This window comes from Molossus molossus, unplaced genomic scaffold (assembly GCF_014108415.1).
Source record: "Molossus molossus isolate mMolMol1 unplaced genomic scaffold, mMolMol1.p scaffold_m16_p_15, whole genome shotgun sequence".
NCBI lineage: Eukaryota > Metazoa > Chordata > Mammalia > Chiroptera > Molossidae > Molossus > Molossus molossus.
The window spans coordinates 75,109,445-75,136,437 of NW_023425350.1; the positions used below are offsets into that span (position 1 = coordinate 75,109,445).

General features: G+C 47.1%; 1 protein-coding gene and 1 long non-coding RNA gene across 2 annotated transcripts; both read left to right on the plus strand.

Moving 5' to 3' along the window:
- The first annotated feature begins 9,812 nt into the window (after positions 1 to 9,812).
- On the plus strand, positions 9,813 to 12,506 carry LOC118631112. The gene is made up of 3 exons (XR_004959732.1): positions 9,813 to 9,962; positions 11,883 to 12,013; positions 12,250 to 12,506. It is a non-coding gene; the product is annotated as an uncharacterized LOC118631112 (long non-coding RNA).
- Positions 12,507 to 20,746: 8,240 nt separating this feature from the next.
- LOC118630930 (phenylalanine--tRNA ligase beta subunit-like) lies at positions 20,747 to 22,687 on the plus strand. Its single transcript, XM_036263185.1, is given in 4 exon segments — positions 20,747 to 21,233; positions 21,236 to 22,228; positions 22,231 to 22,336; positions 22,338 to 22,687. Coding segments are annotated over 4 exon segments (1,752 nt in total). The 3' UTR covers positions 22,504 to 22,687.
- Positions 22,688 to 26,993: the final 4,306 nt, after the last annotated feature.

Here is a 26,993-nt window from a genome sequence, read left to right on the forward strand (position 1 = left end):
GGAATAAGCAATTATAGTACAGTGTGGTAAGTGTTACAATAGTCTCTACAAAGAGCTTTCCAACTCTGGTTCACGATAGCAGACTGGGTCCATATAGTTGTTTCTTTTTACTCCAATTCTCTATAAACTGCTCATAAGAGATCTAAAAAAATTCATATCCTCACTAGAAAATAATATAGGAAACAATCACCAAAAACCATTGTAAAAGATGAAAACCAGGTGGGCTCACATTGAGGATAGAAACCAGGGACCAAAGCCCCACAGAGGAGCTGCAACCGGGGGGAGCAGCTCTGGGGACCTTCCGACCCAGAACTGAACTGGGAGGAGGAGAGGACCCACGTGTGACTGACCAAGAATGGTTGGGGCATGACAGAATGGACAGCAGGAATGTTCATCTCGGGCCAGGCAGTGAGCCAGAGAGCTGTCTTCCCATGGGCGGGAGCAGGAGATGGGAAGTCTGGGTCAGAGAGGCATGACAAAGCCCCCCAGATTGACAGCTCCCTAAGGGAACAGAAACCTCTATATCCGGGAAGCTCACTATTGACTCCCCTTGTCCAGCAGCAGAGCTCATCTGTTTCTCACGATCACCGTGGATGTGTGGTGGTTCACACCTGCATGTCCTGCTCCATGTTGCAAGAACATCAGGCTAATAAGGAATCCCGGTTCCAAGGGAAGCTCACAGCCAAGAAAATCCAATTATCTGAGGAAAGCTAATACCATGGGGGGAAAGGCACCCAACTCAACAAGAGGAGGAGTTTTTACCTGAAAATTATAGAGTTAATAGAGAAGACAGACCTTGGTTTTAGAAAAACATAATTAGATGCAAAAGGATATTGCATCAAAAAATCTAGATACCTTGGAAATGACCTGTGCTCCTTCAGTCCAAGGGTCGTTGCTCTAACCACTGAGCCAAAGCAGCCAGGGCTTTTCCTGTAGTTCTTTACACATGGTTTTCTTTAGTACTTTTAACATATTTATAACAGTTGATGGAAAGTCTTTGTCTTTGTAAGTCTAATATCTAGCCTCCCTCGGGGACAGTTTTTAGTGACTCATTGAAATAAAATCAGTCCATTAGATGGAATGAGAAGCAGAAAGATTATAGCTAAAAAAATGAACTCATGATCTAGAATCAAACAGAATGCACTGCAAAATTCCAAAGACATAAAATTTACAAAAGGAAAGAGAATAGATGCAGAACTTGAAATATCTAAAATTCCAGAAGGAGCAGCTAGAGAAAATGGAGGAAAGAGAATACTCAAAGAAAGAATAGAGAACATTTTATATTAAGAAAGACATGACTTTTCAGACTGAAAAATCCACCAGATGCCAAAGAGAATATGTAAAACGAGATCTTCATCTTGTATCACACTGATGTAATTTCAGAGAATTGAGGATAAAGAGAAGACCCAAGGAGAAAAACGTAGATTGCATTCAAAAGAATGTGAATCAGCCCTGGCCGGTTTGGCTCAGCGGTTAGAGCGTCCACCTGCGGTCCGGAGAGACCCAGGTTCGGTTCCCGCTAAGGGCATGTACCTCGGTTGCAGTTTGTCCCCGGCCCTGGTTGGTCGTGCGGGTGGCAGCCACTCGATGTGTCCCTTTCACATCGATGTTTCCCTCTCTCTCTCTCCCTCCCACTCTATCTGTACAAAAAATGGAAAAAACGTCCTCGGGTGAGGATAAAAAAAAAAAAAAAAAAAAAGAATGTGAATCACATTAACAGTAGACTTTTCTCAACAATATGATGCTGAAAGACAATGAAATAATAGCTTCAAAATTTTGGGAGATTTTTTTAAATTTCACCTGAGAATATTTTTCCATTCATTTTTAGATAGAGTGGAAGAGAGGGAGGGAGAGACAGAGAGAGAGAGATCAGTTGGTTGCCTCCTGCATGACACCAACTAGGATGGGGATTGAACCTGCAACCCAGCTATATGCCCTTGACCAGGAATCAAAACTGCAACCCTTTGGTTTAGGCCAACACTCTAACTGCTGAGCCAAACCAGCCAGGGCAAATGCACAGTTCTTGAGTCTCCATTTGCTGAGGGACAATTTTGAAACATACACTTTTATAAGCTGCTACTCTCATTAAAATATAGGAACAAAATGAAAATTTCAGATATAATAAGACTCTGTTTTTTTATTTGCAGTTACTTAATGAAAGAACTGTTCAAGGAATTGATTCACAAAGAAGAAAAAAACAGAAAGTTAATGCAATGGTGATCAATAAAAGCAAAATAAAGTTGAGTCTACATGAATATTAAGTGTAAAAATAATAATAATATTTTTTAACAATATTTGGGCCTGGCTGGTGTGGCTCAGTGGTTGAGCATCATCCTGTGCACCAGGAGATCACTGGTTTGATTTCTGGTCACGGCATATACCTGGGTTATGCGCTCAATTCCTGGTAGGGGGCATGCAGGAGGCAGCCGACTGATGTTTCTCTCTCTCTCTCCCTCGCCCTTCCTCTTTCTAAAATCAATAAAAAGTAAAAAAATAATAATAATAATCTGGAATAAAAACCACAGATGATATCATGGGTAGAGTGGAGGGAAGCAAAAGATGCTAAGGTGCCTGGCCGGTGTGGCTCAGTGGTTGAGCATTGACCCATGCACCAAGAGGTCGCCAGTTCGATCCCCAGTCAGAGTACATGCTCAGGTTGTGGGCCCGATTCCTAGTGGGGGCATGCAGGAGGCAGCCGATCGATGTTTCTCTCTCTCTGTCCCTCTCCTTACCTCTCTCTCTCTCAAAAATCAATAAAGGAAAAAAAAATGTTAAAGTTCTTTTCTAATTAGGAAGAGGTAATTATTAACAATAAAAATGATCCCTGGCCGGTTTGGCTCAGTGGTTAGAGCGTCGGCCTGTGGACCAGAGTCCCAGGTTCTGTTCCCACTAAGGGCACGTACCTCGGTTGCCTCGGTTGCAGTTTGTCCCTGGCCCTGGTTGGGGTCGTGTGGGTGGCAGCCACTCGATGTGTCTCGCTCACATCGATGTTTCTCCCTCTCTCTTCCCGCCTCTCTTCCTCCCGCTTTATCTGAGGATAAATGCAAAAACGTCCTCGGGTGAGGATAAAAAACAAACAAACAAACAAAAAACCAATAAAAATGAGAAAAATGTAAGTTTAATTGATATGTTGAAAAACATACAAACAGAATATATAATTTCCAAACCATTGAAAAAAATACACAATTCCAATTTCAGCAATCCAACAAAAGTCAGGAAAGAAAAGAAAATAACAAAAATTAAAGAATCCTGGGTGGTTTGGCTCAGCAGGTAGAGCATCGGCCTCTCCCTCCCTCCCTTCCACTCTATCTAAAAATCAATGGGAAAATATCCTCAGGTGAGGATTAACAACAACAACAAAGGAAGTAGATAGGAATAAGTTCAAACAAAGCAGTATTCATAGTAAATGTTAGTCATCCTTTTTTTTTTTTTGGTACATGCCCCTAGGGGACGCTCTGGTCCGCAGGCTGATGCTCCAACTGCTGAGCCAAACCGGCCAGGGCTCCATAGTAAATGTTAATGAGTTAAATTCACTTATTGACAAGGATTTTCAGTTTGGGCAAATAAAATAATAAAAATAAACCCAAGAAATGAAATCTGGTTCCACCTGGTCTCTAAGAGGTGCACCTAAAACAAAGTCCAAAATGACTAAAAATTTTTAAAAAAGGAAAAGATACCAAGCAAATGTGAACATCGAGCAAACAGGTTGTGGCTGTCCTTGAGCGACTTGCCCGGGAGAGCCCTCAAGGCACAGCCAGGGAAGAGCCCAGGGCCTGAAGTACAGGTGCCAACAGGAGGGATCTGACTCAGAAAGAATTCAGATATCAGACCAGGAGGCCAGGCTCCCTGAAGGGTTGAATTTCTGCCGGATATGTGGTATTGGTTGTTTCTGATGCTGACGTGAGACCACAGTTCTATACTTCTCGGACATCTTACTCCATCCAAGACCACCACACCTTGGGCGTAGCGCTAGAAGACGTAGCAGGCAACCCTCACACCCTGTCTCCTTCTCTGGCACAAATCCTTTGATCTAGATTCTTATAAACCAAAGTAAAAGGTCCAAGTCATTATTCTTATTCACCATAAAAGCCAGATTAGACTCCTTAGTCTTCCCTACTGCTCAGCTGTAATGAAAACTGGAATTTAAGGAAAAAAGGGATTCTAGGGGATTCATATTGATAGGAGGAATAATCTGCTAAGAAGATATATAGTCTCAAATGTTTATACACCCATCAAGATATCTTCCTGATAAAAAGCAAAAGATGATACAAATAAAAGGTGAAAAATTTAAAAAGGCACAATCATAGTGAGACACTTTAGCATATCTCAGAAATTGAGAGATCAAGAAGACAAAAACTTAGTAAGGCTACAAATGATTTGAAGAGTACAGTTAATCTTTATCTAGTAAATGTATACAATATTTCACTCCTCAAACCAGAGGACATATATTCATTTCAAATATATCAAACAGTCATAAAAATGTTACATTAAACCACAGATTTTAAAAATAAAAATAAAATCACATGAGCTATATTCACTGAACACACGCAATATAGGATTAAAATTAATATACCAACAAAAGGGGACTATATCTAACAATATAGAGATTTAGCAAATGAACATGTGTACCGATACATTTACATGAATAAATGTGAAAATCTGGATGAAATGGATGACTTATTTGGAAAATATATAATTTATCTAAATTGGCTCAAGAAATAGAAAACCCTAATATTTAAATAACTCTAGAAGATTTGAAAAAAATAGTTCCCTAAAAAGCTTACAAGATTAACATCCAAAAATTAATAGGTATTGGTCAACAATAGCAATAACAAGCAGGTAGAAATAGCCAAGAAGACTGTGCTAGTGAATGGGGGGCGGAGCATCTGAAGTGGAAGGGGCTCAGATGCTGACAGTACTTGGGAACCTGAAGAAAACGTAGATTATCTGGAGTTAACTGAAGCATTTCTTAATTCTCAAAATGCTGGTAAAGAAAAAGATGGTACTGCCCTGGCCAGTTTGGCTCAGTGGTTAGAGTGTCGGCTCACGAACCGGAGAGGCCCGGGTTCGGTTCCTGCTAAGGGCATGTACCTCGGTTGCAGTTTGTCCCCGGCCCTAGTTAGGGTGTGCAGGTGGCAGCCACTCGATGTGTCTCTCACGTCGATCTCTCTCTCTCTCTCTCTCTCTCTCTCTCTCTCTCTCTCTCCCCTCCCCTCCCCTCTCTCCCTCCTGCTCTACCTGAAGATAAATGCAAAAATGTCCTCGGGTGAGGATAAAAAAAAAAGATGATACCAAAAAAAAAAAATCTTTATCTGCAGTGAATCTGATGATAGCAAACCAAAGAGGAAAGAGATGCTGCTGCCACACGAGGCTGCCGAGGTCTCGGTCCGGAAGGAACGAAGGTGCCACCGCCAGTGGAGAATCCACGTTTCCCTCGAAATGGAAGGAGGCAGATGAGGCGAATTGGGTGCTGGCAAAGGGGGCAACCGTGAAGGTCTCAGACTGTAATTGCTCTTCATGAAGCGAGGCTCACTTGGCATCCGTGCCCGGAAGACAGAGCCCAAGAAGAATCGTTTGCGCTGTGCGCCTCTCTATCATATATAATCTACTGTATGTATTTAAAATACATAAATATATAAAATCTGGGTCTTGGTATTTTATTGATTAGTGTGAAGAAATAACTGCATTCTAATAAAATCAAGTTTGATATGTCTGTTTTGAAGTCGCACTGGGGGAGGTGGGGCTGCACCTATAGCACTGGTCACTTTGAACAAAAGTTTTCTGTGGTCACTTCCTTTATCAGACATCTGATAGCAAGGTATAACCTTTCCTCTGCACTGGTGTGATAACTCCATTCTGACCCTCAGTTACTGCACGTACACACCCTGGCAGACTCTTTCTGGTAAACATAAGGGCCTTGAGAAACCCAAAGAAAACTATACAGATAAGGGGTTAATGATGACCTTGGGAGAGGAACCATGAGAAAAAGGAGATTAATGGTTGCCCCGACCTCTAACAAGCTCCTCTCTCCCCTTCTCTGTATCAGCCCCCTTAACGGTGCCAAAAGCAGCGTCAAGAGAATGTAGTTTTTTTCCCTGTAGTTTGTGCCTTTAAAAGCAGACAACAAAGAAGGCTCGGGCTGAGGATTTGGGGAGAGCCCCAAGCCGGCCTGTGTAATGAAGGGCTCCTTGCCAATTCAGCTGTGCGGCTCTGGCGATCTCGCCGACGCGTTACAACACTAGAAAACCACTCTTCTAAAGCTGGGGAAATTCTCGTCGTGATTCAGTCAGAACTAGTGTTTCACTCACATATGCCTCAGAATCATGCTCAGTTTTTTGTTTATTTGGGGAATTTTGGTGTGTGTGTGTGTGTAAATTGTTTAATACATATGTAAATTGTTTTCTTTCTTTTTAAAAAAAATATTTACCAAAACAAACCCAGCATGTCGCACCCACAGATAAGCACAGGTCTCTGGGCTGCCACCACTTCCAACCTAGGAAATAAACCACTTCAAGTTCAACTGAAGTTTTTCTTGAAGCTTTAATCTTTGAAATTAGGTCATTTGAGATCAATTGGGCAATTTCAATATAATGTAAGCAGTTTAAATTTGGCAGTTTAAAAGCAGCCGTATCAGAATCCATATCCATATCTACAATTGTAAATACAAGTTTATTTGCAAAACTTCTGAAAGGAAAATTTTATCACTACGAACAACCTCCCCACCCAAAAGAGTAAACTAGGCAAACCCTGGTGTGTTTACTTAGGCAAACAAGACTTACTTAAAGGTTCCTTTTAGTGAACCAGCCCCTTTAAAAGAAGTTGAAATCACAGTGCTATATATGACTCATGGAATGTGTTAAAACTTTGTTCCTGGAAACCTAATCAGATGGCTAGAGACACGGGCAACTCAGGACCTGCTAGAATAAACGGTGAACAAATTTTTGTAATCTAAAGTCTTAAATATTGATTGATTGAATTTAGAGAGAGAGCAAGGGAGAAAGAGAGAGAAAGATCAATTTGTTGTTTCACTTATTTATTTATTCAATTTGTTGATTCTTGTATGTGCCTTGATTGGGGATTGAACCCAAAACCTTGGCGTATCAGAAAGACACTCTAACTGAGCTACCCTGCCAAGGCTTATAATCTAAACTCGTTTCTTAAGATTTTTAAAATAGATTTTTAGAGAGAGAGAGGAAAGGAGAGGGAGAGGGAGAGAAACATTGATGTGAGAGTGAACGTTGATTGGCTGCCTCCTGCACACCCCTATTGGGGATGGAGCCCAGAACCTCGGCATGTGTCCTGACCAGGAATCGAACTGGTGACCTCTTGGTGCACAGAACAATGCTCAACCCCACTGAGCTACCTGGCCAGGGCTGTAATCTAAACTCTTTTTTTTCCCCCTAACAAAAGACTATTCATCATATGAACATGCTCGGTGTAACATGGAATGCAAAAGATTAGAACCATTAATAACATATCTAATATATACTTCAACTTTTTTATTTTTAATCCTGACCCAAGGATATTTTTACATTTATCTTCAGACAGAGTGGGAGGGGGAGAAAGAGAGATAGAGAGAAACATCGATGTGAGAGAGACACATCGACTGGTTGCCTCCTGTATGACTCCAGCCGGGGCTGGGGACCAACCACAACCGAGGCATGAACCTGAGGCTCTTTGGTCTGCAGGCCGACACTCTAACCGCTGAGCCAAACCAGGCAGGGCTAATAAAAATAAATAAAATCAAAACGGGATAGTGAGCAGAATAATAATACTATTATAACCACATTAAATAGAAAAGCTTCCATCAACATTTTTTAAATGTAACAAATACAATATGATACATTTTTTAAATATTCCACTCAATTTTATAATCCATTTTTCACAAAAGTGTTCCTCTGAAGAGAGGCTTCAGACACCCAAGAAAAGATGTTAAAAATACGTAATATGCCAGGATTTGCTAATTCACTGTTAAAAAGTACCTTAGCCTGGCTGGTGTGGCTCAGTGGATTGAGCTCATCCCGTGGACTGAAAGGTCCCATTCGGGTCAGGGCACATGCCCGGGCGAGGGGGCGTGCAAGAGGCAGCTGATCCGTGCTTCTCTCTCACATAGATGTTTCTATCTCTCTCTTCCTTCCTCTCTCTCTAAAAAACCAATTTAAAAAACCAGCCCTGGCCAGTTTGGCTCAGCGGTTAGAGCATCGGCCTGTGGTCCAGAAAGACCCAGGTTCGGTTCCTGCTAAGGGCACGTACCTCAGTTGCAATTTGTCCCCGGCCCTGGTTGGGTCGTGCGGGTGCCAACCACTTGATATGTCCCTTTCATTTCGATATTTCTCTCTCTCTCTCCCTCCCACTCTATCTGAACAAAACATGGGAAAATGTCCTCGGGTAAGGATAAAAAAAAAATGTATAAAGAGTACCTTATATTTGCTCTTAGGTACTTTAAATAAATGAGTATTGCCCGGCTGGTATGGCTCAGTGGTTTAGCATCGACCCATGCACCAAGAGGTCGCTGGTTCCATTCCTAGTCAGGGCACATGCCTAGGTTGTGGGTCCGATCCCCAGTGGGGGGCATGCAGGAGGCGGCCAGTCGATGATCTCTTTCATTGATGATTCTCTCGCTCCCTCTCACTTCCTCTCTCTCTGAAAATCAATAAAGAAAAAAATTAAAAATAAATAAGTGAGTATTATATTTCACACATAAGACAGGTGACACTTTGTCTACATTAGAATAATATAAACCTTTATTTTTTTTAAGAGACTTTTTTTTTCCTTTATTGATTTTAGAGAGAGGAAGGGAGAGGGCATCAGGTGGTTGTATCTTGTTTTAAGAGGTCATCACTAATCTGAGGTCAAATATTATCCTATTTTGTTTTCTAATTTTTTAAAAGGAATATAAAACTATTTATTGGCCACTGTTTACCAGGATTTACAATAAAATAAACAATATACAGTTGGATAACATTCTGTTTACTACAAAGTTATCGTTTTACCCGGCTTCTGATGAACCAGTAACCCAAATACTGAGACTGAGCCCACGTGCAAGGCCTGAGTTGGGGTGAAGAGAAAACATGCAGGTCGAGAGTTTAGGTCACAGGAGGAAGTGGGGCCGGCGCTGAGTCCACCCCCGAGAGGGGCACCGAGTGCTGGCTCCGCGGGCCTGCCCGCATCGGCTGGTGACAAGCGCCTGTTCGACCCCAGTCTGCACCAAGTGGACGGCAGCCAGAACCCAGCCGCATTGTCTCCGGCCGTCCCTCAGCACGCCCTGGGCAGCTGAGGCCGCTTTGTACTACTGCTGTAAATAGAGGGGTTTTTTAAGTACCAGGTCAGCTGACAGAGACCGGAGTTGTCAGTCCTGAACAATTTGTGAAATCCTTTGAGTACATGAAGAAATCTGGGGATTATTGTGTTACAGTTGTGGAAGATGTGACTTTAGGACAGACTGTCGCTATGGCAGCCCTGATGCTAGAACGTAAAAATACATAAAAGTGTGCGTTTGTGTGTGTAAATGCACAGTGAGGGATCTGGAAGGTTAAAAGAGGTCATCTTGAGCAAAGGACTGGGATGGGGAGATGTGATTGAGGGGAAATTTAAATTTCACTGTAATGTTTGACCTTTTTTTTTTTTCCCACAAGAACAATGTTTCTCTCTCTATTAAAAACAAAACAAAACAAAAACAGCTGCTTTGGAAAATAGTCTGTCATTTCCTGAAAAGGTTAAATATAGAGTTACCATGTGATTCAGCAATTCCATTCCTAGATATACACCCGAGAGGATTGGAAAGATCCCTCATATAAGTATTTGTGCTTGAATGTTCACAGAGCAGTCATTCATAATAGCCCCAGAGCAGAAGACAACGCATGCCCGTCGGGTCTTGGCCGGACAAACTAAGGTGATCTATCTTCACGATGGGGTATCACTTGGCCACGAGGCAGGAAGGAGGTGCTGACTCCTGCTACAAGGTGAATGACCCTTAGAACATGCTAAGAAAAGGGAGCCAGTTCCAAGAGGCCACACAGTGTGTGATTCATTCATTCGAAATGCCCACAGTCGGCAAATCCATAGACAGAAAGTAGATGTGTAGGTTAAAGGAGCTGGGGAGAGGGAGCAATGGGGGTGATAACTGTGGAGCATGGGGTTTCTTTTTGGGGTGAGAAAAATGTCTAAAATTGATTGTGCTGGAAGATGCACAACTTTGTGAACAAACCACTAAACTGCACGATTTGCAGGGATGGATACTGTGGTATGTAAATGATATCTTAATTTTTTTGTTTGTGTTTTGTTTTGTTTTTATCCTCACCCGAGGACATTTTTCCATTTTTTGTTCAGATAGAGTGGGAGGGAGAAAGAGGAAGAGAGAGAGAGAGAAACATCGACATGAAAGGGACACATCGACTGGCTGCCACCCGCACGGACCAACCAGGGCCGGGGACAAACTGCAACCGAGGTACATGCCCTTAGCGGGAACCGAACCCGGGTCTCTCTGGACCGCAGGCTGATGCTCTAACCGCTGAGCCAAACTGGCCAGGGCTTTTTGTTTGTGTTTTTACAGGTTAATTTTTTAAAATCATCTGAGGATATTTTTCCATCCATTTTCAGATAGAGTGGGAGGGAGAGGGAGAGAGAAACATTGATGTAAGAGACCCATCGACGGGCTGCCTCCCGCACGACCCCATCCGGGGCTGGGGACAAACCACAACTGAGATACGTGTCCTTGACCAGAATCAAACCCACGACTCTTTGGTTCTCAGGCCAATGCTCTAACCGCTGAGCCAAACCAGACAGGGCTTAATTTTTTAATTACATAAAACTAAAATAGACAAAAAAAGAAGTACTACTGGGAGAAAAAGAGGAAAAAAGTCTTAGCCCTGGGAGCAGGAAGAGCAAAGAGGAAGCGGCATTTGAACTCGTCACAGGTCACACGGCTGTTTGGGGAGAGGAGGGCAGACCGGTGCTCTGCACAGGGGCACAGCGCGTGCTGAGCAGGCGGCGTGGGGAGGAAGAGGGGTCACAGTGGCCTAAGCAGGAGCCGGAACCCATGGGGAAGGTGGCTGAGGCCAGCAGTGGGGTAGCAGGGGACAGGGAGGAGCCTTTGCCATCAAGCTGGTCTTGGGAGGGCCAATCTGTCCGGAAGGCCGTCGGTCAGCTGGCCTGTCTAGGGGACAATAGACTGCTGCTAAGTTTCATTTTCCCAGAAGTCCACGAATTAGCGGAGATGGGGCACTGGATCAAAGCAAACGGCCGGAGTGTGCAGTGAACCACTGTAGGGAAAAGGAAAGTAAAAGTGTAACTGAGGACTATCAATGTTGGCATCAGCAAGAAGCCAGCCTGGGCCGGGTCCAGGACACGAAGCGGGCTTTCCTGGAAACTGGAGAAAAACCCCCTTGTCCAGGTGGATTACAGCATTGGCTGCCTCTTAGTCATCTGGAGTATGGGGAATAACAGCCGCCCCTGGGGACCAGGTTCACTGTGTCTCCTGCCCACCCCCCCACAGGAGAGCGCGCTCACACACACACTCACGTGGTCCGGATGCTTCCTTCAGAGGGGCCTCTGCCAGCACTGTCACCGCCCTCCGCCCCCAGCACTGCATGATGAGCTGTGCAGGAAAGTCCACTCTGAGTTCGCAGCCAAGGCAGGGAGGGTGGGGGACACTGTTCCTGGGCCCCGGCGCAGGTCAGCTCTGTGGACCTGCACACCACAGCCGGTGCTCTCTGCCAGCTGTCAGCTCCCTGACCCCTTCCTTTGAAAGAGGAGGAGGTGGGCGCCCCTTGTGAGCCTGGAGGTGGGGTCTCTGATCTCCTGGTGTAGCCAGCCTGTCACTCTGGCTTAGATCTGCAGGAAGTAGGTGGGCCACAGCAGACGGTAATAGTCCCATTTTATAGCCAGGAAGACTGAGGCCCAGACACTGAGTTGCCCAAGGCCATTCAGCAGTCCACCGTGTTGTCTCACTGGATCCTGACACTGCTGCCTCAGGCTGTGCCATTGATGATTTGACATGTATGCAGATCACCAGGTAGATACCACCTCTTCCCATCCCCCCAAAGTTCCCACCAAAAAGGAGGCAATTTGGACACAAATATGGATTTCAATGAAGGGCCGACAGTGAGAGCCCTTCCCAGTCTCCCTCCGGGGCCCCGGCCATCTTTCCGGCTCCCTCGCCAAGACCCTCCCGACTCCCAATGCTCCCCCTGGGTCCTGCTGGCTGAAGGGAGGATCAACTACATTTGCTCCTCAACTGTCCCCTCATAGAGTGTGTGGTCCTGTGGTTGGCGCCCCCAAGAACCCTGAGCTCCCTGGCTGAGAGGCCCGAGGCTGGGGTTCTCAGCTCCGTGAATCAGAAATCGCGTGGACGGGGCGGGGGAACCGGTTGAGACCAACATGAAGCAGCCCCGCTCCAGAACGCCCTCCTAGCCGACGTCTTTGAGCGGGTGCTGGGCTCACAGGGCGGCACAGATCGCCCATCACACAGATGTGCCCTGAAGCCTATGTCACCCCGTTAACCAATGTCACCCAATACATTGAATTAAAAAAAAAAGAAAGAAGCCCTGCTGAGACCTGTGCTGCGGGGAGCGTGGGTGGCTGACCCGGTGGGCAGGCCACTCCGGCGGGAGGCAGGATGCCCGCAGGTGCCGTGACTTGAGGCTGCCCGTCGGCCGGCCAGCCCTCCTTCCCGCCCTGCCTGTGTCCTCTCGAGGTCTTCCCTCCGCGTGTGCCTTGTCCTAACCTCCTCCTGCTGGAGGGACCCAGTCAGATTAGATCAGGGCCCATCCAGCAGCCTCATTTTACCCTGATTACCTCTTTAGAGTCCCATCCCCAAATACAGCCACATTCTGAGATATTAGGGGTTAGAAATTCAACAAAGGAATTTGGGGGGGACACAATTTAGCCCAGAAAAGAAAGCAAATTCTGGGTAGGCATGTGGCAGGCAAGGAGGACATTGTGCCCTGCCAGGGCAGCTCCTGGGCTTTACCAGGTGGGGGCTGCAGGTACACTCAGAGAGTGGGTGCTCAGACCAGCCTGAGAGCCATTAGCATCCAGGTGTGGCCAGGGCTGAATGATGGAGCGGGGCCAGTTGGCTTCCTCCCTGCAAGGTCTGGAGGCAGGAGCTGGGAAGAGGTCTGTCCATGTTGGACATGGTCTGCACAGGTTGCAGGGTGGTTGGGGCTGCTTTTGGGGGCTTCTGAGGAGGGTCCATGCTCGTCTCTGGGACTTCTCCTCCCTCCTCTAGCTGCAGGGCCTGGTCTAAACCTTGCAGCAGGTCCCTCCCGAGGCCAAGTCCTTTGCTCAGTGTTCTGATAGCGCTGCTTGAGGTGCAGGAGCCAGAGAGGCAGAGTGGCCCTCCTCATGTGACGGTAAAAGGCCCAGGTGCCCCAAGTAGGCACAGGGGGAGGTGGTCAGAGCCTATGCCAATGGCTCCCAAACTCTAGTAGACCTTGGAACTACCAGAGAGTGCTTGTGAGAATGCAGAGCTCCAGGCCACACCCCAGGATTCTTTCCCACAGAAAGTGAGCCCAAGAGAGTGAGGATTTTGTCTGCTTAGTTTATGGCAGGATCCCCACCAGCCCCAGGACAGAGCCTGCCACGGACAGCACTCAGACCCGGGAATGATTTGCTAGGCCATGGATGGCGTGGCCTGGGAATCTGAATTCTTTCTTTTTTTTTTTCCCCTCACCCAAGGACATTTTTCCATTTTTTGTTCAGATAGAGTGAGAGGGAGAAAGAGAGAGAGAAACGTCGACATGAAAGGGACATATCGAGTGGTTGCCACCCGCACAACCCAACCAGGACCGGGGACAAACTGCAACCGAGGTACATGCCCTTAGCGGGAACCAAACCCGGGTCTCTCTGGACTGCAGGCCGACGCTCTAACCGCTGAGCCAATCCGGCCAGGGCGAATCTGAATTCTCAAATACTTTCAGATGGTTCTGATGTAAGGAGTGACTGAGCCCCATATTCTGCCTCTGGAAGCTGAGGTCCCTCCTACTTAGTGATCCCTTCCAGCTGGAGAGGAGGGAGGCTTAGAAGCCCTCGCCCACAGAAGAACTGCCGAGTTCAGACTGGTCAGCCACCAGCTGGGCTTGCTCAGTGGTGTGGGGGCCACAGCTGGACAGGTGACTTGTCAGAAGGGGTGGTATACAATCTTGAGAAGGAACAGAGCCGGAGGCATCACACTTTCTGAATTCAAACTACATTCTAAAGCCATAGTAATCAAAACAGGATAGACTGGCATAAAGTACCATGGCTAAAGAACATGTGATATACACTACTCCATTCTGCACATACGTTATACACGTATAATGGAATACTATTCAGCTGTGAGAAAGAAGGAACTCCAACCATTTGTAACAACTGGGAAGGACGGTGAGGGCATTATGTAGAGTGAGATAAGACAAAGACTATATGATCTCACTTATGTGTGGAATCTGAAAATACTGAATCCATAGAAACAGAGAGTAGAATGGCGGGTGCCGGAGGCTGGGGGTGGGGCGTGGGGTGGCGGTTTTCACAGGGTGCACTGTCAGTTCCAGGCTGTGCAAGTTCCATGCATGTAACGGGCAGCACGATGACTGCAGTTCACAGTACTCATGAGAAAGTAGCTATGAGAGTAGAGTTTTAATATTCGCACCATCACAACAACAAATGTAATTACACAAGGTTAAGGATGAGTTAACTAATCTTATTGTGGTGAACATTTCATAATAAATACATGTGTCAAATAATCACATTGTATATCTTCAATTTTTACAATGTTATGTCGATTCTATCTCAATAAAGCTGGGGGAAGAGGTAGTGTCTCTGAGTGTGAGCGTGTGGGTGTATGTGCTCATTGTGTAGATGTGAGTGTGTGAGCATGTGTGAGTGTGCAGATGCGTTTGAGGGTCGTGAACGTGAATGCGTTTCATTCCCGAGCGGCAGTCAGGGTTGCACACCTCGCTGGGGGGGGTCTCTGCAAGCCAAGCCACGTGAGCAGGGGGGCCTCAGCGGTCCCTGCGGCAGGGGCTGAGTCAGAACGGAGGGCCGGCTTCCAGCCCTCTGCCTGCCTTCCCTAGAGCAGTGCTCCTCAGAGCATGACTCCTGATGTGGTGCAGCGGGAGCTGGGGCCGAAGCCGCTCTGGAAGGCAGGCCGAGGCTGTCAGGCCGGGGCAAGGGGCTCAGGTGATGGGGAGCAGCGTGGGGCACCGAGCTCTCAGGAGCATGAGGATGAAACGAGAGTACAAAGGTACAAGGACAAGGTGATTCTGATGTCCTGGAGGGAGGTGCTCCGAGGAAAGGGGCTCAAGATTGCAAGGCTCAGGAGGACTCCTTGAAACAGAAGTCTGAACCCCCTGACCCCTTAGTCCAACAGTCCATCTAATAGGCTTACTCCCACAGTAATAATATAATCAACATTTCCTGAGCACCTACTATGAGCCAGACACTGGAGTAGCTGTGTCCTCACAGTTCCGTGATGTGCGTGTGTTATTATTACCCCCTGGTGCAGCTGAGGGCACTGAGGTCCACGAGGAAGGGCCAGATCTGGGATTGTTAGCCATGTAACCTTGGCCATGTTACTTAGCCTCCCTGAGGCTCAGTGTTCTCAAATGAAAATAAAGACCACAGCAGTACCTACATCTTGGGGGCATTGGAGGGTCCCCAGTGAGTTACACATGTGGAAATTCTAAGAACAGGCACAGACTCGAGCCAATCCAGTGTTCGCTATCACACAGACTGGTTTCTGAGTCAGGAACACTGACAGGAAGACCTTGAAATGGACCTTCAAGGAGGGGTGGCTGGAGGCTGAGCAGGAGGAGACCCTCTGGAGGCCCAGGAGACTTTATAACCAACAGGACTACTTATTTACACCTGGAATCATGTCCTGGGAGATCTGGATGGCTTGCTTAAAATCAGCTAGTGGAGCCCGGCCAGTGTAGCTCAGTGGATTGAGCAATGTCCCATGGACTGAGAGGTCCCGGTTCTATTCCCAGTCAGGGCACATGCCTGGGTTGCGGGCTTGCTCCCCAGTGTGGGTGAGCAGGAGGCAGCCATTGGATGTGTCTCTCTCACATCGATGTTTCTATTTCTCTCTCCCTTCCTTTCGCTCTAAAAAATCAATAAAAACATATTTAAAAAAAAAAATCAGCTAATGGAGACTTACATGCTTCGAAGATGGAGTAACAAGAACTAATTGCCCTCCCGGCTGAAACAACTGAAGAAAACAAAAACAAAAACAAAAAAGCCCACACAGGTCCAGCTGGTGTGGCTCAGTGGTTGAGCGTCGACCCTGCACCAAGAGGTCGCTGGTTCAATTCCCGGTCAGGGCACATGCCCAATCCCCAGTGGGGGGCGTGCAGGAGGCGGCCAACAGATGTTCTCTCTCATCGATGTTTCTATCCCTCTCTCCTCCCTTCCTCTCTCTCTAAAATCAACAAAGGGAAAAAAAAAAGCCCACACAGACAAAATATATACAACAGTGTTTTTGAAGATGCTGGACAGTAGACAATGAAAGGCAGTAGTCCCTGCGGAACGGAGAAGCTGTGAGCCCTCAGATGACAGGCCTCAGACCAGGAGATCTGCAAACCACATGTCCGAGCAAAGGCTCCATTCCAGAATAGAACTCCCACAGTCAACACTGAGAGAGCCAACAACCACAGTTATAAAAATGAGCAAACAATTTGGAACTTTCACCAAAGACGCATGGATGGCAAGCAGGCACATGAAAAGATCCTTAACACCATTAGTCATGAGATAACTACAAATGAAAACCACAGTGAGATGTCACTATATACTGATTGGAATGTCTAAAATTAAAACAACTTAATATGCCAAGTGCTGGCAAGGACAAGGGAAGCTCACTGCTCATACGTTGCTGATGAGAATGTAAAATAGGGCATCCACTTTGGAAAACAGTCTGCCCGTTTTTTTTTTCTTTCGTTTTTTTTATCCTCACCCGAGGACATTTTTGCATTTATCTTCAGATAGAGCGGGAGGGAGAGAGGGAGGAAGAGAGAGAGTGAAACATCGATGCAAAAGAGACACATGGACTGGTTGCCACCTACAGGACCCCCACCGGGGCTGGGGACAAACTGCAACCGAGGTACGTGCCCTTAGCGGGAACCAAACCTGGGTCTCTCTGGTCCGTGCACGCTCAACCACTGAGCCAAACCAGCCAGGGAAGCAGTTTCTTAAGTTAGACTTACGCCCACCTTATGACCTAGCCATTCCACACCTCGCTATTTGCTTAAAGAAGAGAAACAGACACCCACACAAGGACTTGCAGCTTTAGCTGCAGTTGCCCAAACTGGAGACAATGCAAGTGTCCATCGACAAGCGGACAGGTAGACATGGGGCAGCACGTTCACACACTGGACTAGTGGGCAATACACAGGAGTCAGTTATTTATTTATTTATTTATTTATTTATTTATTTATATTCTCACCTGAGGACATTTTTCCATTTTTTTGTTCAGCTAGAGTGGGAGGGGGGGAGAGAGAGAGAGAGAGAGAGAGAGAGACATCGATGTGAAAGGGACACATCGAGGGGTTGCCACCTGCACGACCAACCAGGGCCGGGGACAAACTGCAACCGAGGTGCATGCCCTTAGCGGGAACCGAAACCCAGGTCTCTCTGGACCCGGGCCAACGCTTTAACTGCTGAGCCAAAGCGGCCAGGGCAGGAGTCAGTTATTTATTATAAAAGCAACAACATGGACGGATCTCAAAATAATTATGGTGAGTGAAAGGAGACAGACAAAAATGTCTAGAAAATGCAAACAAATCTCTGAGTGGAGAGAGGGCAGGAGGAACCTTTTGGGAGTAATTACTATGCCCATGACCCTGACCGCAGTAGTAGTTTTGCAGGTGTATCTGTAAATCAAAGTCTGTTAAATTGTACAATTTAAGTGTGTGCAGTTAATTTTATGTCAATTACACCGCAAAGCTGGTTTTTAACATCCAGCAGAGAGTATTTCTCCTCTGCGGGGAAGCTGCAGCCTGGGAGACAGGCCCGAGGCACGCCCAGGCCCGAGGCACGCCCAGGCTGCAGGAGGGGAAGGCCAGGCGCCGGGCCCCAGAAAGGACGCCATTCCCTGCACCGCACTGCCACCTGCTGGCCGAGGCAAAGCCTCTGCGTGCTCGGCAGCTCGCCGACCCGAAGGATCCTGGACACTGCTGCCCCAACCAGATACCTAGAGGGCCAGTGGGCACTGCAGCTGCGAGAGGGTGGCAGTGATCGGGCAGGTAGGTAGCAGGGCCTGATGGGGACCGTGGGGGACCTGGGGGGCAGCCACTGTTCAGCTCCATACACTGGCCAGAACCAGGGCCCAGTGTTGCCACACTTTCTTCTTTTTTTGAAAAAGAGCAGAAATCTAGGTTTGTATGGGAAATCTTCCAAATTTTTAATGGCAGACTTGTTCACTGGTTGGCTATATTAAAACACGTCATGGGCCAGAATCAGCCTGGGGAAAGCCAGTGTGCAGCCTGTGCCAACACCTTGCATTTTCTTCCCAGGAGCCAGCCTTGGGGCCAGAGGCCGGGCTCACTGTCCTTGCTGACACGAGGAAGGAGCCCGGGCGGGGACAAGCTGTCTGTCCACGGAGAACAGTAGGTTGAGGCTATGCCATGACCGGTCCTTCCTACATGTGAAGTTAAGGGTCTGTCACTGGGGAGGACTGAGGGGAGAACTAATAAAGGACCACGGACGACAAGTTCTGAACACCCAGCAGGTGCCAAGGCCACAGACCACGTCCGCAAAGAGAATCCGCTCCAGCTTTCTCCTTTTCCTTCCAGCCGCACGGCACTGGAGTGGCCCTGTCCTCCCGGGGGGCCTGCGGCAGGACCAGAGCACCTCGAAAGCCAGGACAGTCCCTGCAGAGGGCCCCAGCCACCACGATGGGGCACCCGCTGTACAGCCCGTCTCCCAGGGCAGGAAGGAGGGCCAGGGCTTCTGCAGGGGGTCTGCCAACCTCTCTGGTGCCTCTTGCCTGACCCTAGGCCTCCACGCTGGGCCGTCGTTGCCTGGCAGGCCTAGGCCAGAGGCCACCAGGGCTCTGACTTCCTAGAGCAGGTGATGTGGCCGCCTGCTCCAGGATCTAGGCCTCTAAATGGCCATGAAGCCACAAGGATGCACTCAAGTGGGTCCTTTGGAGGCGAAGGTGGTGCAGGTCTTTCTTTGGAGGTCAGTGGGTCATTGCCCATCAACCACAGTGGGAGGAGGGGCCATATCCTCAGGTGGGGCACCTGGGTCTGCTCGAGAAATAACAAGAAAGCCGAAGGGCTCTCCCAGAGGAGACAGGGATGAGTTAAACAGAAAACGATTCAAGCTCGGCTGGTGTGGTTCAGTGGACTGAGCCTCATCCTATGGATTGAGAGGTCCTGGTTTGATTCGCGGTCAGGGCACATGCCTGAGTTTCAGCTCAATCCCCAGTAGGGGGCGGGCAAGAGGCAGCGATTGATGTTTTTCTCTCACATCAATGTTTCTCTCTCCCTTCCTCTCTCTCTAAAACATCAATAAAAACATATTTAAGAAAAAATTTTATCCAAGACACTGGTTAAAGAAGGGCAGGTAAGGCAGACTTTATTTAGGGGGCCAGAGTGATGGGTGTTGGGACCACTGCAATGTTGGGTTTTTTTTGGTTAATCTTCACCTGAGGATATTTTTCCATTGAGTTTTATCCTCACCCGAGGACATTTTTTTTCCCATTTTGTTCAAATAGAGTGGGAGGAAGAGAGAGAGAGAAACATCAATGTGAAAGGGACACACTGAGTGGCTGCCATCCGCACGACCCAACCAGGGCCGGGGACAAACTGCAACCGAGGTACGCACCCTTAGCAGGAATCGAATCCGGGTCTCTCTGACCTCAGGCCGATGCTCTAACCACTGAGAAAAACTGGCCACGGCTTTCCATTGATTTTTTTTTTTTTTTTTTATCCTCACCCGAGGACATTTTTCCATTTTTTGTACAGATAGAGTGGGAGGGAGAGAGAGGAAGAGAGAGAGAGGAACATCGATGTGAAAGGGACACATCGAGTGGCTGCCACCCGCACGACCAACCAGGGCCGGGGACAAACTGCAACCGAGGTACATGCCCTCAGCGGGAACCGAACCCGGGTCTCTCCGGACCGCAGGTGGACGCTCTAACCGCTGAGCCAAACTGGCCAGGGCTCCATTGATTTTTAGATAGAGTGGAAGGGAGGGAGGGAGTGGAGGGAGGGAGAGAGAGAGAGAGAGAAAGAATATCAATGTGAAAGAGACACATTGATTGATTGCCTCCAGCACGACCCCTACTGGAGCTGTAGGGGTCCAGGGATCGAACCTGCAACCCAGGTGCATGCCCTTGACCAGGAATCAAACCTGAGACCCTTTGGTCTGCAGGCCAACACTCTAACCACTCAGCCAAACAAGCCAGGGCTTAATTTGTCTTTTGTAGTTTAATTTGCAGGACTTGGGCACAGAACCTAAGAGGATAAGAGGGAAAGTTTCCCTCACCTATACAGTAAAGTGCTCATTCTACCCAAGAGAAACGACTTTAGCCACAGTTAATGAAGAAAGCCCTGCCGTAACCCTGCGCCCACGCCAGTCGCCCCGTCAGGCCCGCCTCACACAACAGTGTCTGCTCTAGTGATTGCTGGAGGGAGAGCACTGCCCACCTACGGGGCCGCTGTCAAAGGCTCAGTCCCCCTGGCCCAGCCTTTGCCCAGAGGCGCCTGTGTGTGTTTCAGCTCACTGCTTTATGCAAAGTCAGCAAACTGGGCAGTGCGCTCCCCTCGCCATGCCGACTGTCAGCGTGAAGCCTGACCTGCTCTTCAAAGCTTTGGGCCGGACCTACACTGACGAAGAATTTGATGAACTATGTTTTGAATTTGGCCTGGAACTTGATGAAATCACTTCTGAGAAGGAAATTATAAGTAAAGAACAAGGTATTGAAAAGGCAGAGGGGGCATCTACTGTCGTTCTTTATAAAATTGATGTCCCTGCCAATAGATGTGATCTCCCGTGTCTGGAGGGATTGGTTCGAGGACTTCAAGTCTTTAAAGAAAGGATAAAGGCTCCAGTATATAAACGGGTAATGCCGAATGGAGAAATCCAGAAATCGATCATCACAGAAGAGACAGCTAAAATACGCCCTTACGCCGTCGCAGCAGTTCTCCGAAATATCAAGTTTACTAAAGATCGCTATGACAGCTTCATTGAACTTCAAGAGAAGCCGCATCAGAACATTTGCAGGAAAAGAGCATTGGTTGCTATCGGTACCCATGACTGGGCACTTTGTCAGGCCCATTTACTTTTACTGCGAAGCGACCTTCGGATATCAAATTCGAACCTCTAAATAAGACAAAGAAGTGTACAGCCTGTGAACTGATGAACATATACAAGACTGACCACCACCTTAAACATTACTTACATATCAGTGAAAATAAACCTCTGTACCCAGTTATCTACGATAGCAATGGTGTCGTCCTCTCAATGCCTCCAATCATCGATGGAAATCATTCCAAAATAACAGTAAATACTAGACATGTATTTATCGAATGCACAGGAACTGACTTTACTAAGGCAAAAATAGTTCTTGATATTATTGCCACCATGTTCAGTGAATATTGTGAGAATCAGTTTACGGTTGAAGCAGCTGAGGTGGTTTTTCCTAATGGAAAATCATACACCTTTCCAGAACTGGCTTGCCGAAAGGAGATGGTGAGAGCTGACCTAATTAACAAAAAGGTTGGAATCAGAGAAACTCCGGAAAATCTTGCTAAGCTTCTGACCAGGATGTACTTAAAGTCAGAAGTCACTGGCGATGGGAATCAGATTGAGACTGAAATCCCTCCGACCAGAGCAGACGTTTTCCATGCATGTGATGTTATAGAAGATGCAGCTATTGCCTATGGATATAACAACATTCAGATGGCTCTCCCGAAAACATACACCGTAGCTAATCAATTTCCCCTTAATAAGCTCACGGAACTTCTAAGACATGACATGGCAGCTGCCTTCTTCACCGAAGCACTTACATTTGCTCTGTGCTCCCAGGAAGATATTGCTGACAAACTTGGTTTGGACGTCTCTGCCACAAAGGCAGTCCATATAAGTAATCCTAAAACAGCTGAGTTTCAGGTGGTGCGCACTACCCTTCTTCCTGGCCTCCTAAAGACCATAGCAGTGAATCGGAAGATGCCTCTTCCTCTTAAACTGTTTGAAATCTCTGACATTGTAGTAAAAGATTCTAGCAGAGATGTAGGTGCAAGAAACTACAGGCTGTTGACTACAACAAGAATCCTGGGTTTGAGATCATCCATGGGCTGCGGGGCAGAATCATGCAGCTGCTGGGCGTGCCTCCCGGAGAAAAGCAGGCGGGATATGTGAAGAGCATCCGAAGGCCCTGCTTTCTCCCCTGGGCGGTGTGCTGAGATCTTTGCCGGGGGCCAGAGTGTTGGGAAGCTGGGTGTCCTGCATCCTGATGTCATCACCAAGTTTGAACTGACCATGCCCTGCTCCTCCCTGGAAATCAACACTGAGCCCTTTCTGTGAAGATGGGTCTCTGCCGTGTGGTTCTCTCTCCCAGTGTCCCTTTCTCCTCCCCGGCGTCCTTTAGTTGTTAAATAGACAGAAAGCACAGTCTCCTCGTGGGTAAATCCCGCACATTCCCCGCATCAGGCCAGCTCGTGTGAAAACGAACGTGCTGTTTGGGAGAGTCCAGTATGCCCGCGGGATGCGCCAGCAGAGGGCGGGCCGTCCTGAAATTCAGACGCTGCTTGGACACGGGAGCCTCGCGCTGTGGGCAGTGTCACTGCTGCGGAGCAGGGCCTGTTCTTCCCCCTGTGATGAGACAAGGTGGCCGATCAGAGCACACTGACCGAGTGGGTCACGACAGGGCTTTAGTTTTCATTTTCTACGTTTACAGGTGTCCATCCTTGGGAAACAACAGCATTTTTAGAAAACCTTTTAGAAGCGGTGATGGTCTAGTAGTTACAGCCTCTGATACCATTTTAAAGTGAAGCAAAAATCTACAACACAAGTGTTCAGGATGTTTGAGGGTACGACTGGAGGTGTTTTACTCTGTGTCTGATACGCAGATCTGTCTGCCAGGAGCTAACAGGGGTGTGTGGATGTCGGTGCGGTGTGAACACTAGGAAAAGAAAACCATTGTTGCCCTAGGTCATACATTTTGCCAAAATCATTATTATAAAATCAGAGTTTTAAATAATTGAGCTACTAGTTTCTGTCTTATTTTATAGGGAGGCATTAGATCTCCGAAGTTAAGCTTCTGCAGTCTGCCTTGGTAGACCTCCTAATTTACTTTAATACTTTGTTCTAGAATCATCCTATAAGTATCATCTATTGAAAAAAACTGGGGCTAATGTTGGAGAAAAGTGCTCAATTACTATTGAAATGATATGAAACGCAATAAAATGTAAAACTTGAAAGTAAGTCAGGTAGAAATAGCCAAGAAAGACAGACTAGAATCATTTATGGAGCTTTTGCTGAGCCTGCTTCTAAGGAGAAACACCGTCCTGTTACTACCTGAGGGAGGACAGCAGTGTCCAGCTGGGTGAGACCTGTGAACAGACTTCCACCTGCTCCTTCTGTTCCCTTGTAAGCAGATCCTTACATTTTAAAACAGATAAGAGCCCTGGCCGATTTGGCTCAGCGGTTAGAGCGTCGGCCTGTGGTCCAGAGAGACCGGGGTTCGGTTCCCGCTAAGGGCGCGTACCTCAGTTGCAGTTAGTCCCCGGCCCTGGTTGGTTGTGTGGGTGGCAGCCACTCGATGTGTCCCTTTCATGTCGATGTTTCTCTCTCCCTCTCTCTCTCCCTCCCACTCTATCTGAACAAAAAATGGAAAAATGTCCTCGGGTGAGGATAAAAAATAAATAAATAAAACAGATAAGATATGCTCATAAAAAATAATGCTTGTCAAGAGGTTGGTAGCCAGCATCCAGAAAGATTTCTTACACCTTAATATAAAGACACCCCCCAAAATGGACAAAAGATTTGAACGAACATTTCCCCAAAGAAAAGAAATGAGCACAAGAAAAGGTGCTCAGCATCACTGGTCATGAGGCAAATGCAAATAAAAACCACAGTACAAATTAAAATGGCTGAAATGGAAGAAATTGTTGTACCAAGTGTTGGTGGGACTGGAGCAATCAGAACTTGCATTGCTGGTGGGAATGTAAGATGATGCAGCCACTTTGGAAAGTAGTTTGGCGGATTCTTAAAACATGAAACATACGCTTACCATCCAGCCATTCTACTCCCTGGTGTACTTCGCCTACAAAGACTTCTGTGCAACTGTTCACACGGTGGGTATTCATAGTAACCACAACCAAAATGTCCAATAGATGAACGAGTAAACAAATTATGGTATATCCGTACTATGGAATACTTCTCAACAAGAACAACAGGCTTGAAGCAACAAGAATGCATCTCAAAGCGTTATGCTAAGTGAAAGAAGGCAGCCAGGAAGAACTACGTGCGATCCCATTGGAGGAAGTTCCAGAGACGTCAAGGGCAGATGGGGCGGCGGGAGCCGTGGAAGGAGATTGACTGCAGAGGGTGAGGAGGAAACCTGGATGGTGGGGTTTCTGTACCATTAGCTGAGGTAGCCATGAAGATGTGGGTTATATGCCTCAGTCAAGCTGGGAGAAAAAGGCAACACAACATGGATTTTAATGATTTTGCAGGACACCAGCAGATGTGTGCACAGGGTAAATGCATGAATTTTAGAATTGGCATGGCTGCTCAAGATGCCATTCTCTACTAGTTTCAGGCTCACTGGTGAAGTCTTGGTTCTTGGGTCATTTGACAGCCAGTTGTTGAAGTGGGTGGGGCCATTTGTTCTAGCAGCCAGCCACGTGGGTATTTATTGGATGGTCAGAAACTACTTGTAATAAAAAACCCACTGATACCTAAAAAAAAAAAAAAGTCAGCAAACTGAATTTGGCTATTTCCAGGCCTCATCTCTGTTCACAGCCAACCTAGAGCTGAGCTGACACCCCTACAACCACCCACAGGGGAGCTGTCTGCACTCGGTGGGGACAGGCAGCGGATGGAGGCACGCAGGTCAGGCACACATTAACGCTCATACCGGCTGGCCGAGGAGTGGGACCCCGTTCCTGCCCCTCAGACGCACACACCCACACCAGGAAACCAGGAGAGCCGGGCTCCAGCAGGCAGGCTCACCCCTGAGAGCAAGAGGAGAGGCCAGTGCCACCTAGTGGGGAGCCCCCCAAATTTCCCTTGCCTGGCAGAAGGGGCCAGTCTGAGTCAGTGGAGAGGAAGCCGGAGGGCAGGGCTTGCTTGATGGGTGCGGGGCACAAAGCTGACTGCATCGAATGTGGAAAGCAGAGAAGGGACCCTCATTCCAGACTCGCGTGTCCTTTCAGATAACAATTTAGTTACAACTTGAGTTGTATGGGTCCTTTCAGCCAGTGTGTGGGTGCTGACGTCACAGGTCTGACATCAGTGTCCCTGGGCCACTCTGGGGGAGCTGGTCCCCACGGTTCTTCCGGCTGAATGAGTCAGAGGCATGAATGGCATTCCTAGCTGGTACAATGGGGCCATTGTTTCCAATAGGTGAAAGCCATGCCAGCCGGAAGAGGGCCATTCAGCTCCAGTGTTTATATTTGCCAGAGCAGCAGGAAGTGACCTGCCCACTTACAGACCAGCTGGTGGCACAGCCAGGTGGCTCTCAGCCCACAGGCCCAGCCAGCTCCCTCCACTCTGGGTCAAAATGTTCAGTGTGGCTGTCCCAAATGGAGAGTTGGGTTGCTTCTACATTTTGGCTGTTATGAATGATGCTGCAATGAACGTGGATGTGCAAATATCTCTTTGAGATTATGCTTTCAATTCTTTGGGGTATATACCAAGAGTGGAATTCCTGGACCCTCCATACTGTTTCCCTAGGGGCTGTGCCATAGTACCTGCTGTTAACAGTGCACAGAGGTGCTGCTTTCTCCACATCCTCGCCACACCCATTATTTTCTGGGTGTTTTTTTTTATTTTTTATAGTAGTCATCCCAATGGATGCGACACCAGTCATGTTGGATTAGGGCCACCTCAAGACCTCATGTTAACTTGATCATCTATAGATCCTCTTTCCAAATAAGGCCAAGTAACAGGTACTGGGGGTTAGGACAGCAACATATCTTTTTTATGTTTTTAAACTTATCTTTATTGTTAAATGTAATAGATGTTCCTTCTTTTTCCCCTATTGACTCCCTCCTCCCCGCTCCCACCTATTGTCTGTGTCCATTGGTTATGCATATATACATATAAGTTCTTTGGTTTATTTCTTCCTAACCCCCACCCCCCTTCCCTTTGAGGTTCGTCAGTCTAATAACCAATTTGTACTACTTAATTCCTTCACCTTTTTCACTCATTCCCCCAACCCTCCTCCCATCTGGCAACCAACAAAATGTTCTCTGTATCTATGAGAATATTTCTGTTCTGCTTGTTCATTTTGTTTGTAGATTCAATTGCCGAAAGATAAGTATTCACTGCCATTTTGTTTGTTCATATTTTTTATCTTCTTTTTCTTCAAGAAGACCCTTCAACATTTTATTTAATACTGGTTTGGTGGTGATGAACTCCTTTAGCTTTTTCTTGTCTGGTAAACTCTTTATATAGCCATCGATTCTAAATGACAGCTTTGCAGGATAGAGTAATCTTGGTTGTAGGTTCTTGCTTTTCATCACTCTCAATATTTCTTGCCACTCCCTTCTGGCCTGCAAAGTTTCTTTTGAGAAATCAGCTGACACTCTTATGGGAACTCCCTTGTAGGTAACTAACTGCTTTTCTCTTGCTGCTTTTAAGATTCTCTCTTTGTCTGAACCTTTTGCATTTTGATGATAATGTGGCTTGGTGTGGGCCTCTTGGGGTTCATCTTGTTTGGGACTCTCTGTGCTTCCTGGACTTGTATGTCTCTTTCCTTCACCAAATGAGGGAATTTTTTTGTCATTATTTTTTCAAATAGGTTTTCAATTTCTTGTTCTCTCTCTTCTCCTCCTGGCACCCCTATG